Source organism: Syngnathoides biaculeatus, chromosome 5, assembly GCF_019802595.1.
Source record: "Syngnathoides biaculeatus isolate LvHL_M chromosome 5, ASM1980259v1, whole genome shotgun sequence".
Taxonomy (NCBI): domain Eukaryota; kingdom Metazoa; phylum Chordata; class Actinopteri; order Syngnathiformes; family Syngnathidae; genus Syngnathoides; species Syngnathoides biaculeatus.
In genome coordinates this window covers 33475178-33495125 of record NC_084644.1, presented here as the reverse complement: position 1 = coordinate 33495125, position 19948 = coordinate 33475178, and the positions used below count along the sequence as shown (strand labels likewise).

Sequence of the window (19948 nt, the reverse complement as noted above, 5' to 3'; positions counted from 1 at the left end):
AAGTGATAGAAAAAGAAAAAAATCTGCTTGTGATCCAAAACACGTCCAATTGTTAAGCATGGTGTAGGTGTGCCATGACTTGGGCTTGCATAGCTATTTCTGGAACGGGCTCACTCATCTTTATTTATGTCACGCATGATGGTCAGAGCATAATGAATTCGGAAGTCCATAAAACCATTTTGTGTGGCAATTTACAGAAAAATGTATCAAAACTATTGAGGGGAAGCTTTATTATGCAACAAGACAATGACAAAAACACACTGCTAACAAAACAAGGACTTTTGAGGGGGAGTGGAAGGTCTTTGACTCACCAAATCAATTACCGAACCTTAAACCAACAAAGCATGTATTTTACCTCCTGAAGTCGAGACTTAGGGAGAAACCTCCAGAAACAAATGAGAACTGTGTTATGTATGTTATTTAGAATAAATCTCCTTGGTCAAAACGGCAAAATCTAACAAAAGCAATTGTATTGCGTTTAAGACAATTCAATCATACACAATATAACACAGTACAATAACAAACTAACACAAAATAGATACAAAAACAGTTTAGTAGCGTGCAACATGAGCTAACACGCCAGACGGATAGCCACCAAAATCGAACGAATGTCCAAATAGGCGAATGTTCTAAGTAGGTGAATGTGCCAGAAATGTCCAAAAAAACTAAAGGCAGTGTGGCGAAAAGTGTTTGGTGGCCCCTACCGGAGGGAAAGACTTGGAATAGGTGGTGACCAGGATGTGGAGGATCCAAGAGGATCCTGCCTGCTCTCGTTCTAATTCGGGTGGTGTGCAAGTCATCAAGGGTGGGTAGGCTGGTGCCAACCATCCTACAGTTCATTAGTTTTTATTTTCCGTTGCAGTCAGAGTATGTCCTTTTTTCTCACAGATCTAAACTAGACTGTGATGGAGATACACAGTACTGTCTCAGCAGCTTCTGTGGCAGGCTGTGCTTCCTCAGAAGCTGCAGGAAGTACACCTTTTGCTGGGCTTTTTTGAGGATGGAGTTGATGTTCGTCTCCCACTTCAGGTCCTGTGAAACTGTAATTCCCAGAAACTTGAAGGTCTCGAAGGTTGACAGTTGGACAGAAGGAGGGGCAGCTGTGGTGAAGAATGCCTTCTGCAGTCCACAATCATCTCTACAGTCTTTAGTACGTTCAGTTCCAGGTTGTGTTGGCCACACCAAAGGTCCAGCCTCTCCACTTCATGTTCATATGCAGACTTGTCACAGTCTTTGATGAGCCCGATAACTGTGGTGTCATCTACAAACAAGAGTTTGACAGTCGGGTGCATTGAGGTGCAATCGTTTGTGCACGAGAAGCGCACCAAGGAGAGGACACAACCTTGGGGTGCCCTGGTGCTGATGGTTCCTGTGGATGAGGTGGAATCCCCTAGGCTCATCTGCTATGTCTTGTGTCTTTGGCATACAACAAAAACAAAGAAATTTACCTTGCTGTTCCAATACTTTGGGAGGGGACTGTATGTCTCTTTTTTCGTAAATATAGTGCTGACACAAAGGGACAGTGCAAAAAACAACTACTACAAAGGTAATGAGAATAGTACATTTGCTAAAATGCAGTTAGATGTAATGGCATTTGAGACCTGACCATTGACCTTGCCGTTCAAACACTTTTGGAGGGAACTGTTTGTACAGTGTGTGCATAAACAAGATTTCACTGCCCCCACACCTCCCTTCAAAAAAAAAAAATTCCCATTATATATATCATAACATGGAAAATCAATGATTTTTGGTTGTCTTTATTAGGTTCACAGGAGCCTATCCTGGCTGACTGATTAGCAGGTATTAAATACCTCGAGAGTAAAAAAGCCTACTCAATGCGCACTGAGATTTCTGAGTATTTTTGGATGCATACCTTCTCTGTGTTAGTGGGACCATGTACTGTAGGTGCGAGGGAGCTGAGAGTGAGTTTGGTGTACATCTTACAGTAACGCTTCTTTTTCATTCAACGTGAGAAACTATTATTTCCACGAACATCATTGGGAAGGCATCACAATACTATATTTCGAGCCCTATGATACCACCTAAAAACTATCTCGCAGTGAATGGCAGAAGAAAATGCAACATGGAATTCCTTGACCACTTCAAATAAGGTAAAATGGTTTGCACCTGTCAGGAGCTATTTCGAGTTAAATAAAACTTTGGTCCGGTACATAAAGAATGAAAAAAAAACACCCTGGTGACAGATGAGTTCTTCCCAGCTGTGCAGTACATTCAAAATACATAATTTAAATGGTAAGTACATTTATTTTATACTGTGTGTTGTTAATATTACACGTTTAAAGTACAGAAAGTCTTAATGAGTATGGATGAGAATAAATGTTTGGGAAATATTAATAATTGCGGGACTGGCAAGTTTCCTACATCTTACAAATAAGTAAATAGAAAATTGCGAATTTCACCTACTGCGGGGATTCACAGTAAACTGCAAAATCCAAATTTTCCAACTGAGACTTCAACCTCAGCCTGACTGTCAGGAAGCCTTTAAATAGTGGTGCCTCGACTTTCGAAATTAATTTGTTACGGAAATCGTTTCGTAATGTGAAACATTCGTAAATAGAGATACCTCTGTATTGCCATGCTGCCATTTCCAAAATCCAAAATAGTTAAAATGACAAATGACAGTGAACAATTTTATTGTATATTGTATTTTTTACAGCACCTTCGGCTCTTGGAGTGACATGGAATATCATGTTTGAGGCTGCTCTCCTCAATCTGCAAAGTATGGTTGAATGAGCCATCTAGTTCCTGCACAGTCACCTTTATGGGACCCTGCGGAATCGATAAACATTTGAGAAAACAGTGTACTGTATCCATCAACACTATTGTATCAGGTCACTTCTATGGCAGGATTTTAATTAAAAATGCCACTGAATATTTTATGTTGTATTTTGGTATACATATTTTGACTACATTTTAAAATTAACATTATTTCAAAGTGATCACATTTTCAATAGATGTATTTCAGATTAACTTTTTAATTTTAAAAAATTCATTTAAAAAAATATATAAATAAATAAATCACCCATTCAAAATTCAAATGCAATATTTTCAGTTTCCCGAGATTCAAATGGCTAAAATTTGCTGTCTGAAATTCAACGTCTAAATTCAGTGTAAAACAGGCAGGTTGACTTCAGGTCACAAACATTAGCAAAGGATGTCAGAACCCATCACCCAGCCAATCAAGTTACGCTTTCTTAGTATGTAACGCCACGTGACAAATTTAGGCGGTGAATTTCAGATAGCGAATGTTAGCCAGATGAATTTAGTCACAATATGTATACAACAATAAAACATAAAAATTCCAGTGGCATTTTTTATTCAAATCCTAGTGGTACATATTTACATCCATACACTTCCTTAACACTACAAAATAATGCATAGCAGTGTGCCACCAGGTATCAGGACCATGTTTTTACAAAAAAATGTTTGTCAAAACGGAACAAAACAGTACAATTGGTTTTTTTTAGTACCAGCTAACAGAGATTTGAAATGTCACCAATTTTCTCAATTGTTTACAAAGTTGCTATATATATATATATATATATATATATATATATATATTTTTTTTTTTTTTCCCACCAAATGTTATTTGGTCTATATCTTTTTTTTGGGGGGCATCTACGGTGTGTGTACATTTTGAGGGAAAAAAATGAATGATTTTAGCAAATGTCTGCAAAATAAAAATATAATGCAATTTAAGTACTGAAGGGTCTCGGAATACCTTCCATACCAACTATATACTGTATCCAATTGTTCATAGTGTGATAGTGAGTTAGTAATGTCATTTTTGCAATGATTTGTTCAATTAGGTTTGAGCGCATTGCATTGTGTGCGTATTGTTTTAGATTCATCCCGAGAACAAAAAGAAGTCAAATGTCCAAGTCCAGTATCGAAATTCTTAATTCACATACTCACAACATATTTCTGAGTTCCAGAAGATGTGTAGTCTTGCCGGATCTCCAGCTCCAAAACATTCCTCTTTCTGTTGAATACAAAGCTGCCATAGAATTTTACGACAGCACTCTGATCTCTGGTTGTGAATGAGTTAAGAAGAAAATAAAACAATTTGCACATGCTATTTTTGTATTTCCTGCCAAATTTTTTCAGTAAAAAAAAAAGCTTTATCAAATAATAAAATAAACACATTATGAAAATAATATTAAAAGTTAAGAAAAAAATACATTTTATGTTAAGGAAACTAAATTACGTAACCAAGCAAGAAAAAGAAATAAATCACACATCAAAGCACATCATTCTCGGGCTTTCACAGAGCACATAATGACATGGTAGGCCAGATCTGGGCTGCGGATCATGAATTTGACTGCTGTGAATTAAAGGATACACCCATTGTTTGATAAGAGGGGAAATATCTTTGCCAGACACATTAGAGATGGATTTCAAGAAGGCATGAGTAGAAAGAAGCATCTGGCTCCACATGTGACTCTGGTATCTCTGTGATGAGGCTGTGCTGGCCAGACTCAAAAGTTTGTTGAAAACCTTCAGGAAAGAGGGGGAAAAAAGTGAGCTGCAATTTTTCACTATGCATTTTTTTAATGAATTTAGTGTTGGGGACATTAATACACGAGTATCCTCATGACAGCAACTATTGGAAGCTAGGAGAACTCTGACAACAATACGCCTTTCTACGCAGCGATGGATGAGAACCACAACCTCCACTACAAGACCAACATCTCTACAATTAGCTTCCTGTCCGGTTTCTATTCTTGTTTTCTTTTTTCCTCGGACAGTTTTTGTGTGCAGAAAGTGTTAAGCAGGCCCTCACCCGAACCTGACAATTGTATGGCGTAGTAATTGATGACAAGAAAAATGTGTTGATTATTAGTGGGATACAAGTTCGGACGTTCGTTTTATAATTTATATATATATAATATAATGCCCAGAAAAAGAGACAAAACAAAATTCAACTAGTAATACACAACTCCAACCATACGATGGAGACAGCGAAATGTCACTCAACATTATACAGTCTTACAGTTTTCAAACTCTTGGGATTAAAAAAATGTTTCCTCACAAACGCCATGGAAAGCACAGAGGATGACATGCGATGGGAGCAAGATGGGATGTTCATGATGCTAGAGGCACTGGAACTGTACCAAGTCATCAATGATGAGTTCCACTGTGATGCACTAAATAAAGCTACTATGGATCTTTTTCTGAATGGAAATTATTTTGAAGTCTTGGCCAAGGATGTGTAATGTAGTGGATAAACTGCACTGTGCACAAACGTTTTATGCACAAAGATTTAATGCAAAAAAAATATTGAGTTGAAACAGTTTATATTTTTAAGACTGTAATATGTGTTATCAACACTATTAATAAAATATTGTGCCACCACTGAGCATTTATTTTAGTTGGTTGAGGGATTCTGTTCTGGCAATTACAGGGACCAGGACAAACGTGTCCTATGCCCTGTCCCAAGATGATATTACCGCTACATCAAGACATGCACGATGATTAATATTAAGGATTGTTGTCCGGAGAATTTTTTTGAAAAACTATATATATATATATATATATATATATATATATGTGTGTGTGTGTGTATAATATACAATATTTAATATATACAAACATAAAATATACATCCAACTCATTCCTGATATTCTGAGCATATGGGTAGCAGCAAATTGGTGCTGAGCAATGTACATTGGTGGAAGGATTTTCATGATTTTTTTAGGTCAACTTTTGGGGGTGCACATTATACTTCAGGACGCATGATAGTCGAGAAATTACAGTATTTTTAACTTGTTAATCTCCATAAACAAACTTGTAACTAATCTTCACTTGATTTTACCTCTTCAGTGAGAATATAGTGTCAGAAAATTTAGGTCGTTGGCAAGCCCGCTCTTGTTTTCTACTTGGGGGTAACGTTGCTTGTAATTAGTGAGCGATTGTAATCTGTGACAGACTGATTTGGAGTCATTAGCGGCAAGATGTTTTTCCACTTTTACTGCATCTTCCTTCTTTGCAATGTTAATTTCTTTAGTCAGCTGGTTTCTAGTGCTACGGTAGAAGGTGCTATCCCCGCTGCAATATCTATCCTCTTTAGTCTGGCGGAGTTGCCGAGGTCTGGCTGTAAACCACGGTTTGTTATTGAACGCGTGAAAATTTTAAACACATTTAAACATTTTTAACACACCTCACAGAAACCGACATACACTGTAACAATATCAGAATCAGAATAAGCTTTAATGGCCAAGTGTGTAAAAACACACAAGGATTTTTTCTCTGGCAGTCAGTACTGCCCTGGTATGACATTCAGAAAAAAGAACAAGAGACATTTCTGTTTATACTATTCCTTATAAGACGTGCAAGATGTAAAACCTATATAAACTGGTAATGTCAATTGTGCAAAAGGAGCAGTTTAAAGTGACGAATCGTGCGGTCCACAAAATGTAAAAATAAATAAATAAATACCAATACTGATTGGACGAGCAGGATGTGAGTGAGTGTCCTAACATGGCTCAAGGCAGAAAAATATTAGGTTCGCTGCTCAAAAATTTAAAGCCCAAGTGTCATCGCTATTAACATTCTAAAATAGATATTGTCGTGAAAAATACATGTAACATTATTCACTTCAATGTCGATAGGAAAACAAATGTGAGTGGAGAACGCGTCATCCATGCGCAAAGTTGCAGAAGTGTCATTCTACGACATCCAAGTGGTCGCCATATTGGCTACATCCTCTGTACGTGACGGTACCCGGACATTCGCCAATGAAAACACGCGGTGCACCCTAACTATGGGAGATGAACACGTCCCTTCTGACACGGAAGCTCTTTTCGAAAAGGAGAACACGACACAACCAAGTGAAGTTACCGGGAAAAATATTACACAATTGTTTTGAGCCCTCAGGGCAATATTAAACTATTGTTTCGAGTCATATTCAGATGATATGCGATCACGGCCAAACTGCATCCCCGTCTGATCCACTTCCGCGGCGGAGATGAGCCATCGCAGCCAGCCGATGTGGCTTATGACGGAGCTGCTTTAGGGGGTTGTTCATAGCGCCGCAGTACGCAATGAACAACACCGTTGAGCCAGGGCGCTTTACTGCATTGTTGTCTCGCGCGGCTGAGTGAGGAAGAGCTGAGCCGTGCTGCTTTAGGGGGTTGTTCACAGATGCCGCAGTACGCGATCAACAACACTGTCATGCCAGGGCGTTTTACTGCGCGCACGCGGCTGAGTGAGGCATTCTCGGCTGGGTTCTTCAGAGCCGTCGCTGTCCGCAAAGCCCGAAGCGCAGCCTTCGCAGAAGCCGTGACCGCCGAACACGGCGCCTTAGCTGGTGTGGCTGTTTTTCGGCACTGTGGTGGCATATAATGGAGCTGCTTTAGGGGGGTGTTCATAGCCGCTGCAGTACGCGATGAACAACACCGTCGAGCCGGGCGCTTTATGTGCGCACGTGGCTGAGGGAGGCATTCTTGGCAAGGTTCTTCACCAGGTCTGGTGACCACACCAAAGCTCAAGTTCCGCCACTTCCTGTCGATACGCAGATTCATCGCCATCTTTGATGAGGCTGATGACCATGGTGTCATCTGCGAACTTCAGGTGGATAACAGTTGGATGGCACGATGTGCAGTCATTCGTGTAAAGCGAGAAGAGCAGAGGGGAGAAGACACAATCTTGGGGTGCCCTGGTGCTGATATTGCACGTGGATGAGGTAGCCCAGCCTCACCTGCTGTGTCCTGCTCGTCAGGAAATTGTAAATCCACCGGGAGATGGCAGGCGAGACGGTGAGCTGGAGGAGTTTGGAGGAGAGGAGTTCAGGGATGATGGTGTTGAACGCAGAGCTGAAATCCACAAATAGGATCCTCTCAAAGGTACCCTCGCTGTCAAGATATTCAAGGATGAAGTGCAATCCTGTGTTGACGGCATCATCCACAGACCTGTGAGCTCAATAGACAAACTGCAGTGGGTCAAGGTGGGGACCTGTGATGCTCTTGAGGTGGTCAAGCACAAGGCGTTCAAAGGACTTCATGACCACAGATGTCACGGCAACAGGCCTGCAGTCATTAAGACCTGAGACTTTTTGGGGGATCAGTATAATGTTGGAGCATTTGAAGCAGGCTGGTACTTCACACAGTTCTAGAGACCTGTTGAAGATTTTTATGAAGACAGGACCAAGTTGGTCTGCACAGATTTTGAGGCAGGTTGGGGACACAAGGTCTGCATTGTTGATCTTTTGTTGTTTGAAGATCTGTATAACCTCCCCTTCATGGATGCTAAACGGTGGAGAGGAAGGTGGTGCGGCTTGTTGGTGGGTGCATAGTGTGGAAGTGTCTAATTCAAATCTCCAGTAACAGTTATTTAGGTCGTCAGCGAGCCCACTCCTGTTTTCTACCGGGGGTGAACCCCGCTTGTAGTTAGTGAGCGATTGTAGACCGTGCCAAACTGATTTGGAGTCATTAGTGACATGTTTTTCCAGCTTAACTGCAAAGTCTCTCTTCCATCCATCCATTATCTACCGCTTTTCCAGGTCTGGTCGCAGGGGAAGTAGCTTCAGCAGGGATACCCAGACTTCCCTTTCCCCAGCCACTTCTTCCAGCTCTTACGGAGGGATCCCGAGGCGTTCCCAGGCCAGCCAAGAGACAGTTTCTCCAGCGTGTCCTGGGTCGTCCTCGGGGTCTCTTTCTGGTGGGAGATGCCCAGAACACCTCACCAGTGAGGCGTCCAGGAGGCATCCGAATCAGATATCCCAGCCACCTCATCTGGCTCCTCTCAATGTGGAGGAGTAGCGGCTCGACACTGAGCCCTTCCCGGATGACCGAGCTTCTCACCCTCCCTCTAAGGGAGAGCCCGGACACCCTGCGAAGGAAATTCATTATGGCCACTTGTATCAGGGATCTTGTTCTTTCGGTCAGGACCCACAGCTCATGCCCATAGATGAGGGTAGGAAAGTAGATCGACTGGGAAATTGAGAGCTTCGCCTTTCGACTTAGCTCCCTCTTTACCACAACGGACTGATACAAAGTCCGCATCAATGCAGACACTGCACCGATCCATCTGTCGATCTCCCACTCCATTCTTCCCTCACTCGTGAACAAGACCCCAAGATACTTAAACAAAGAACAAAATACGACTGAGAAACTTGACGCTAATTTCATTCAATGCGCATGCCAGTTTTACAAAAATACCGTGTTAACTTTTCCTGCTCCGTCACCTGACCATGGTGGGGAAACGCACAGGAGACGTCTTTTCTGGGACAAGACTGTCCTTTGGGTTAACTCCCTTCTCTTGTTGCAGATCTGAGCTGGAATTTTTTCTTTTCCTTTCAGCTTGTCCCGTTAGCGGTCTCCACAGTGTGTCAGTCTTTTTCCATGTCAGCCTATCTCCTGCATCTTGCTTTCTAACACCAACTCCCCTCATGTGTTCCTTCACAACATCCATCTACCTTCTCTTTGGTCTTCCTCTCGCTTTTTTGCCTGGCAGCTCCATCCTCAGCACCCTTTTACCAATATACTCACTCTCTCGCTTTTGGCATTGTCCAAACCATTAATGTCAACTCTCTTGAACCTTGTCTCCAAAACATCTAACTTTGGCTGTCCCTCTCATGTGCTAATTTCTAATTCTATCCAACCTGGTCACTCCTAGAGAGAACCTCAACATCTTCATTTCTGCCATCTCCAGCTCTGCTTTTGATCTTCTCTGTATTTTTCCATGTGCATCCTCGAGGCAAATACCACATCTGTGGTGCTCTTTCTAGGCATGAATGCATACTGTTGCTCGCAGATACTTACTCTATTTCTGAGCTGGATGGCGAGACAAAGCTACTCTTCCTCGGTGGCTGTTATGTATTTTTTTTCCTTCTTACCATACACGCTTGTGCAGACCCATCTCACTCACACATTGACCCAGATCCCCACACACAATTAGCTTGTCATCACAATATCCGTAACAACTGTGATAAATCAAGCAAAGTGCGCCTGCAAATACCGTAATAAACACAAGCAAAGTGTGGTCGCAACTACTGTACGAGCACACACATTACAAGAAACAGAACTTCAATATGCTTTCGTGCCTTCACGAGACTCGCGGGTTGGCCACCCCTGGAATTTAATTGAAGGTATATTTTAACAAGTAGAGGCAGAATATCAAAATTTTAAAACAAATCTAGATTCTAGATCAGCTTCTAGAAAATAAAAATAAAAAAACTTTCATTATTTTGTTATTTATTGAAGGAAATAAGTATTAGAACCCCCTATAAAAACATTACTTAATATTGTTGGAGAACCCCATTTTGGAAAGTACAACGGAACGTCAGATATTTCCCGGGGGCCTCATGCACAAAGAATTGCATGGATTTCCAACTGAAACAGAAAATATCATATTCACAAAAATATCCTTATAGAGGAATTTGAGCATACGCGTGAATCGAAATACATTTCCTTCATACCTTCCAATTCACATAGAATTGAGCGCATCTTAGAGAAGATGACCCTTTTTTTTCCCCACACCAACATTTAAATATGCAAATCCTACTTAAAGGAATCAAATACATACATTTACATTAAAAAAATGGAATATTAGCAAGGTAATGACAAAAAAAACATTCTGAATGTGTAGCTGCTCAATGAATTGGAGGTGTGCAAGAAATTCCTCTGTGGTACACTGTCCTCCGGCATTAACAAGTAAAAGAAGAGCGATTGAGACGTGTGCAGCTGTCAATGCTTTGGAGACAGACCAGTGCATATATGCTGAACTAAAAAAGTGGTCAGACAAAGTGGATCACAGCAGCCCACCACTAGTGTGGCCAAAACAGGTGGAGGAACGAGCGCCGAGGGCACCACCCTGTTTGAGAGAGTCGCTGTGATCATAGTTGACACTGCTCTCTCGAGGGTGGTGGGGTCACATGTTGAGGACTCTGAATACCCCACAAGGTTAATGTAATGTATTTGTATAACTCATAGCAAATATGTTACTTCAGTAATCTACACTCAGCCCAAAGAGATAAATGTTCATGTGAAAATGTATGTTGGGCATTTATCAAAAAATCTTTTGACTTAAAATAGAAACACATCAGCAAGTCAAAGAAGAAACGACTTGATTTCATCAGTGCTGTATCACCCACGCCATCCCTTCCCGTCTCTGATGTAATTACGCTCCAACAACCGGCTGCTGTTACACCCGTAGACACTGATAAGAATAGTGCTTTGCTGCACACATAGACTGATAAAAAATAGTGCTTTGAATTTACTGAATTTGAACATATTGACACAATGGCAAGACTTTCACCTCCTTCTCCGACAAAAATATTTTAATCACGTACAACCAATAAACATGTTCAAAGTAAAATTCAAAGGAATTTTTTTTAAGTGTGTATGCTTAGTTACATGAAGCAATTGTGAGGGCAATAAGCGACATAAATGATCACCTGAATCACTTATAAGATGTCTTTAGAAATACCACTGATACATTAAGTACACTGATTAACCAATGAATTATGAGTCCATGTATGTATTTCGGAGTGTAAATCAAATGTTGCCGGGCATTAATTGTTCATCAGTGCTAATTGTTAGTGTATATTTGATGTGAAGATTTATGATCACATTTTCCTAGCATTAACTCTTAAGTGTCACCAAAACACCAACAGCAACAGAAACAGAAATGTGCATAAACCAACCAGGAAATTGGCGTTAGGCACTTCACATTTCCATGGTCCTTTCACTCTTGATATATCTGAACTCTTCTGTGAAAAACAACATACACTGTGTTTTGTGTATACACACCATTTGTACATGATTTGAATATCATCCCCCTGGTTTGCATACATCTTGAGGGCAATTTTGGACCACTCTTCTTTGCAGAGGGAGGAGACTAGCATCTGCATAAAAGCCACATTTGGTTTTATTCTAGTTGCCCTGATTGCGAAGCCCAAGTGCAAAACTTGAAAATAACTGTCTAAAAGGCCACATTGTCCCATGCAGAGTGTACCAATATACTGTATACAATATGTAAAGTGCTACTGACATCCATATATACATTTTAAAATAGATATTGTTATGAAAACTACATATATGATGCATATACGATTAACAACGCTGTCCCGCGCACATAGACATATTTAGCACCCCTGACTTAGGTACTTTATTGAATTATTATGACCATCTTTTGTTATGTTCTGAGAGGATTACATTGTCCCCCCCATCCCAAATATATATATATATATATATATATTATATATATATATATAATATATATATATATATATATATATATATATATATAATTTTTTTTAATTTTATTTTTTTAAAATCGTTCTATACACACCGACCTGTCACTTGGAACCCACAAAGCTCTCGTCCTTTGCACCTGTGCAATCCATTTTTCCCAAAATGTGTGAAGAATCCATCCTCCCATGTGTTCAAGCAATATCTAGCAATATAATGGGACGGCATTTTGGCTAACACGCAGGAAAAAACAGTTACTTTCCCGCCGGTAAAACTGGTATAAACACACAAACCCACTAGTATGGGCGTCAGTAAAAACATCACTTCCTGCTTCTTCTCCAAAACAAATGCATCGAGAGGATTTTCATGGTGGGAGATGCAAAAGCCCACATACGACAACATCATGACCTTTGGTGAAAAAAACAGATGGGTCCATTCCGGCTGCCTTTTTTTGTTAAAAACATACTAAAACTCATGCATTACGTGTCAGTACCAATTTAAAGGTCAAGTGTCATCACTATAAACATTCTAAAATAGATATTGTAATGAAAAATACATGTATCATTATTCACTCCAATGTCTATACGAAAAAATAAATATAAGCGGAGAGCACGTCTTCCATGCGCAAAGTTCCAGAAGTGTCATTCTACGACATCCAAGTGGTCGCCATATTGGCTGCATCCCGTCCGTGACGTCACCTGGACATTCGCCAATGAAAACACGCAGTGGACCCTACTATGGGAGACTAACATGCCCCTTCTGACATGGAAGCTCTTTTTGAAGAAGAGAACATCACACAACTAAGTGAAGTTACCAGGGCAATATTACCCTATTGATTCGAGCCATATTCACATGATATGCGATCACGACAAAACCGCCTCGCGGTCCGATCCACTTCGCGGCGGAGATGAGCCATCGCGGTTCATCGCAGCCGGCCGGTGAGGTAAAACTAACAGAAACATACAAGTCCACTTGAGGGCGGTCCCACCGTGTACGTCACTTCCTGGTTCTTCTCGAAAACAAATCCCTTGAGAGGATTTTCATGGCAGAAGTTACAAAAAGCTGTATACGTCTAAATCATGTCTTGTGGAGAAAAAAAACCCGCATGGGTTAATGTCGGCTGCCATTTTTTTCATTAATAAAATAAAAATCATGCATTTTATGATAGTGGCCCATTAAGTTAAAAAGAAGGCAACTCACCTGCAACATGAACTCCATACTGATCCTGTTTTCAATCAGCCTCATCACCAAGTGAGACTTACACTGGAACATTTTGTAGTACTCCCATGACAATGTGTGTGGGTGCTTCAAAGAGAAATGAAGGTGAGGGGTTGGGCTGGAGAAAGAGGACTGGTTTCAGCATGTCACATCAAACATTCCCAGTCATAAAATGAACAGTGATTGGAATCAAATTAAAATGTATTACTTGTCCTTTTCTTTGCCTCCACTAAATGTTGGGTGCAAAAGAACGCCTCCCATCTTCTGTTCATATTCCACAATCTTGTCCAACTCCTGTGACAAAATTAATTAGGGCAGTAATGATTTTGTAATCAAACCAGAAATTAGCTATTCTCAATTACATGATCCAATGTCATTCTAAAATTGGCAGAACCGCAAAATGCTCTTGCAAATGTGCCTCCATGCCACATATGGCTGAACGATCCATATGGCCAAGTCGAAAGTTACATTTCACAATAAGACTTATTTCAACCAGTCATTACAAACACGAGCCATTAAGCTGCTATAACCTAGGTCGGGAAACTATGGTCCACGAGCTATACCTACCTTTTTTGATGGTTGCATATGGCTGGCAGAGCCCTCACAATGACATACTGTACATGTGATTTCTGTCGTGCAGGCAACGCAAATGACAAGGAGACTGTTTGTCCACTGGGATTACTGTAGTTTGTTATGGCAGTCGATGTGCTCAGGCGGAGAAGGGTTGAATGCAGATCGGGAAAGAGCAACTAATGATGGAAACGCTTTTGGCAAAGGTTGCTCAAAGAAAAAACAGGTGAGTACCACCGAAGTTTTCAACAAGAATTGACAGCCTTTGTGGAGAGAAAGGGTTCTGCTGTGTGTCTAAATTCACAGATGGGGAGTATGCCAAAGCATTCGTACTTGATCTTCCCAATCAACATTTTCACAACTTCACATAAAGACAAGATAATCAAACAGATAAAAGACATGCCTTTGTCAGTAAGAACTGTTCATCATTGTACCATCATGATGGCAAATTAAATTGAATTATGTTCACGATTAATGGATGGAAGCCTCAATGCCTGCATGAAGCTTAATCTAACGACATATGAAACATATGAGACTATAAAACCATGAGCAAAAACATGAAGCACCAGATGTCACATTAATGGTGAGAAGTACTTTGGTCATCATTGGTTAGCAACAGCATAACAATGTTATTTAAAAGAATTCAGAGACTTATTGTACTTTAAAAGTGTTGGTCTTATAAAGGCGTAGATGCACTTGCATTTATTTTTTAAAATATTGCATGGCTCTTTTGAAATTACACTTATAAATATTTGGCATTTATGACTCTCTCAGATGTAAAGGTTCCCAACCGATGTGCTGTAATAAGGAACGGTAAATGGTTGCAATAGGACACTCTTAAACGGTGTCAAAACCACAGGAAAAAATGTAAAAAAAAAAAAAAAAAAAAAAGTAAAATCAACTAATAACACTATTAAGGGATGAAACTAATTCTATTAGGGAATAATTAACATTAACAAGAACAAACATTCTCAAAACACCACTAAGCAGGTTGGGAATTCCTGATGCTACACTTTAAGAGTAGCAACCACTGCAAGGGTCATAGTGTTTCGTATAAATTCTTACTCTCCTTGAACAAGCAGATTTTAGAACGTTCAAATTTGAACAAAACTTTGCAGGTACATGGGCCTGGCCGAATATATATATATATATAATATATATATATATATATATATATATATATATAAGTGTATCTTTATTGATGTGTATCTTTTGCTCACATGCCCTCAGTTAAACACTCTATTGTAACCAGATGTTTGAAGCATGCCAAATCATCAGTTAACCATACTGGAGACCAGGGCATAGGAATGTGCCAGTTATTATCAACTCAAACTGGTTTAGTCATTATGATGAAGAAATTTTGTGATGCTCTTTATTTTCCTTTCATACTTTTGTGATGCGGACCCTTCTGATAGTATAAGAATGCTGTAAGTTCTTTGTATCTTCGCACTTATGAACTGGGAAAGCCATTGTCTGTAACTCATATAACGAATATTCTTTAAGTAAAAGCTTCGAAGAAATTGGTCATCGTCTCCAGCCTGTATTTAGATAACCAGCATTGTCACTACCCGAAATTAAACGAACACGCAGAGGAAAAAAAAGCGTCCTCCAACAATTGGTGACCCTGACGTGATTTCGGACTGACGTGTTGGTGGACATATTGGCCGGCCAACAATTGACATAACGAGAGGATATTTATCCTCCAAAAGTGATCTTTTGTTTGTTAAGTGGTGTTGAGGTCCGGGTCACGTTTGAATTTGTGACAGTGTGAAATTATAGTTTCGGGCTGGTTGAACAGCAGGGGAAATTGTGGGTGGTATAGTCCTAGGTTCGAGGTCCTGGTGGGAAACCGTCACGTCCCACCAAAATGGTTGAAAAGCAGTAGAGTGTGTGGGCGTACCACTCTAAAAAGGGTTTAGAAGTGCCCTGTGTTCGGAGGTTGTGCCGACAAAAAAAAGTTGTAAATCATGTGAATGGCAGACAGACCGGTAGGTTGAAACCAGTCCAAAACTTTCTGAACAGAGAGGTTGTCTCATTCTTTTCCGAGATTCCTAGAGACTAGAATTCCTCATTCGAATTCAACTGAGGAAGTGTACACGATAAAAACAAGTTGAAAAGAATTACCCAGATGAACAGTGAAATGCGCAATTGTAATTTTATTTTAGGAGAGGTTTTTTCATTTTTTCAAGAATCCTGGCAACTAGAATTCCTCAAATAAAATGAGAATGAAAGAAAAAAAAAAGTATTATTTGCTAAATTAAGGTTTGAGTACTTTCGAGAAAAAAAAAAGTTTTGAGCACTTTTGATAAAAGACGATTTAAATCAAAATGCAGGGAGAGTTTGATAGGGAATGTGAATGGTTCGATTCGCAGCAAATACCAAACCATTCTTAAGTGGTGCTAAGTGAGGAATGCATGTGGTTTGTTTGTGTTTTGTCATTTATTTGTGTAATTTTTATGAGTATTTGTTTTCTTTTGTATATAATTTTGGAATCAAGGCATCAAAGCATGCCTGAAAAAGAAAGAGAATGACAAATAATTCAAATAATGGATGAGGAAAAACTGTGAGAATGGTTGGTTTCCTCCAATGTCTTCAACTGCATGTTTTGTGGCATTAATGAGAGAAACGGAAAAAGCTTGTGCTAAAAGAGCGGCAGCTCTAAAATTGGAAGTAGAAAAAATTGTCTCAATATGAAGAAAGGTGAGAGAATACTAAGTTGTGGAAATGAAATCAAGAGAAAGGATGATGGCGATGGGATGTGCGTTAAAGTTGTCCCATTTGGCTGTCAAGGAAGACAGTGTTGGTCTGACACCATAAACATCCAAAGTGCCCTCCGCGCCGCCTCCTTACTTGGAGGAGAAACATCTTTCAGCGTTGTCTCCAAATAACCCATGTGTACCGTCACCTTACAACTGAGTCAGGAATAATATTGCAATATCAAATATAAATATTGCAAATTCTCCCACTTAGAAATCATGGATGGGTGTGAAATTTTTATTGTAGGTGCATGTCCACTATGAGATATTCTAAAAAGAAAAATCCAGAAATTGCAATGCATGATTTTTTAACTATTTGTGTGACACAGCTGCAAATAAGTATTTGAACACCTGTCTATCAGCAAGAATTCTGACGCTCAAAGAATTGGTAGTCCACCTTTAAAAGTCCACCTAAACTCCATGTATTATCCCGAGTCAGATGCACCTGTGTGAGGTCGTTAGCTGCATAAAGACACCTGTCCACCCCATACAATCGATAAGACTCAAACTTGTAACATGGCCAAAACCATAGTGCTGTTCAAAGACACCAAAGACAAAATTGAACAACTCCACCCGGCTGGAAAGGGCTACGGAGATATTGCCAAGCAGCTTGGTGAAAAAAGGTCCACTGTTCGAGCAATCAGAGAAAATGGAAGAAGCTAAACATGACTGTCAATTTCAATCAGAGTGGAGCCCCATGCAGGATATCACATCGTGGGGTCTCAATGATCCTTAGAAAGGTGAGGATTCAGCCCAGGACTACACGACAGGACCAAGGTGATTGTTCGTAATACACCAAGATGTCATGGTTTGAAATCATGCATGGCACAGAAGGTTCCCTGCTGAAGCCAGCACATGTCAAGGCCCATTTTACGTTTGCAAAAGACCATTTGGATGACAGAGGAGTCATGGGAGAACGTTTTGTGGTCAGATGAGACCAAAATTGAACTTTTTGGTCATAATTACATTAACCGTGTTTGGAGAAAGACAAATGAGTTCAGTCCCAAGAACACTATCCCTACTGTGAAGCATGGGGGTGGTAGCCTCATGCTTTGGGAGTGGGGGTTTTTTGCACATGAGACTGTACGATTGAACTGAGGCTGGCCGCAGCCATGTATTGTGAGATTTTGGGGAACAACCTCTTTCCCTTAGTCAGAGCATTGAAGATGGGTCGTGGCTGGGTCTTTCAACATGACAATGACCCGAAGCACACAGCCAGGAAAACCAAGAAGTGGCTCCATAAAAGCATATCAAGGTTCTGGCGTGGCCTAGCCAGTTCCAGACCTAAACCCAATGGGAAATTTTTGGAGGGAGCTAAAACTGTGTTTCTCAGCGACAGCCCAGAAACCTGTCTGATCTCGAGATCTGTGTGGAGGAGTGGGCCAAAATACCTCCTGCAGTGTGTGCAAACCTGGTGAACAACTACAGGACACGTTTGACCTCTGGAATTGCAAACAAAGGCTACTGTACCAAATATTAACATTGTTTCTCAGATGTTCAAATACTAATTTGCAGCTTTATCACGCAAATAAATCGTTAAAAAAATCATATATTGTGATTTCTGGATTTTTCTTTTTAGATTTTATCGCTCATAGTGGGTATGCACCTACAATGAAAAGATTATCTCTCACATCTGACTATCTGCAGCCCGCTGGGCAGCACAATATTGTGCTACCTGTCGGCCAGTCCCAAGCCTAGATAAATGCAGAGAATTGCGTCAGGAATGGAATTCGGGATAAACCGCTTTAAGTAAAACATAATACGAATTCCATAACGAATAGGTCGTGGGCCGGGCTTCCTACGCCCGCACCCAGAAATGTTAATCTGCAAGGCGTTGGTAGAAATTGAGATAATGTAAGTCGAAGACAAAAAAAGAGGAAGAAAGAAAGAGGCTTAGTCAGCAGAAGAAGAAGAGAAACACACAGACCATACATCGGCATCTTTGAATGTTGGGACTATGACAGGAAAAGCTAAGGAGTTAGTTGACATGATGATTAGGAAAAAGAGTGATATATTGTGCATCCAAGAGAGCAAGTGGAAAGGGAGTAAGGCTAGAAGTCTAGGTGCAGCGTTTAAATTATTTTATCATAGATGGGAAGAGAAATGGAGTAGGGGTTATTTTAAAGGAAGAGCTGGCTCAGAATATCTTGGAAATGAAAAGAGTATCAGAATGAGTGAGGATTATGATGTTATGTATAATGTGGTTAACGGCTGTGCCCCACAGGTCGGATGTGACTGCGACTTGAAAGAGAAATTCTGGAAGGAACTAGACAAAGTAGTCCACAGAGCATTTCAGCCATAGAGAGAGTGGTGATTGGTGCAGATTTCAATGGACATGGTGGCGAAGGAAACAGGGGCAATGAAGAAGTGATGGGTATGTACGACATTCAGCAAAGGAACTTTGAGGAGCAGATCGTGGATTTCACAAAAAGGATGGAATTGGCAGTGGTGAACACTTATTTCAGAAGAGACAGGAACATAGCGACCAACAAGAGCAGAGTTAGAAGTACATAGGTGGCTTATATTTTGAGGTTACCAACTGTAAGGTAGTGGTGGGGGAGAGTGTGGCTCGACAGCATAGGATGGTGGTGTGTCGGATGCCTCTGGTAGCAGGTAGGAAGATTAAGAAGACAAAGGTGAAAAAGGTGGTGGAAGTTGAGCAAGGAAGAATGTTGTGTGGCCTTTCGAAAACAGGTGAGACAGGCTCTCGATGGTCAGGAAGACCTCCCAGAAGACTGGAAGACTCCTGCCAAGGTATTCAGAGAGGGAGGCAGGAGAGTACTTGAGGTGTCTTCTGGTAGGAATGGGAAGAATGAGACTTGGTGGTGGAACCCCAAAATACAGGAAGTCATCCAAGGAAAGAGATTAGCGAAGAAATGGGGCACGAAGTGGACTGAGGAGAGGCGTAAGGAATACATTGAGTTACGCCGTAGGGAAAAGGTAGAGGTGGCGAAGGCTAAACAAGTGACATATGACGACATGTACTCCAGGTTAGATCCGAAAGAAAAAGAAAAGGATCTCTTCAGGTTGGCCAGACAGACGGATAGAGATGGAAAAGATGGGTAGGAAGTAAAGGTGATTAAGGATAGCGATAAAAATATGTTGACTGGTGCAAGTAGTGTGCTCAGTAGATGGAAAGTGTACTTTGAGAAGTTAATGTCTGAAGAAAATGGGAGGGAATGTAGAGTAGAA

At 40.5% G+C, this 19948-nt stretch overlaps 1 protein-coding gene across 10 annotated transcripts in view; it reads right to left on the bottom strand.

The window, feature by feature from the left end:
* The window catches only part of taf2 (TAF2 RNA polymerase II, TATA box binding protein (TBP)-associated factor), a 172836-nt gene that overhangs the window by 71992 nt on the left and 80896 nt on the right, over nucleotides 1-19948 (bottom strand). For 9 of the 10 annotated variants that reach the window (XM_061819042.1, XM_061819045.1, XM_061819040.1 and 6 more), the window contains 5 exons: nucleotides 13639-13724; nucleotides 13413-13548; nucleotides 4364-4518; nucleotides 3937-4051; nucleotides 2681-2790 (listed from right to left, as the gene is read on the bottom strand). In XM_061819042.1, the coding sequence (XP_061675026.1) occupies nucleotides 2681-2790; nucleotides 3937-4051; nucleotides 4364-4518; nucleotides 13413-13548; nucleotides 13639-13724 (602 nt within the window). The remainder of the gene's footprint in view (nucleotides 1-2680; nucleotides 2791-3936; nucleotides 4052-4363; nucleotides 4519-13412; nucleotides 13549-13638; nucleotides 13725-19948) is intronic. The other variant, XM_061819048.1, reaches the window with a different exon arrangement.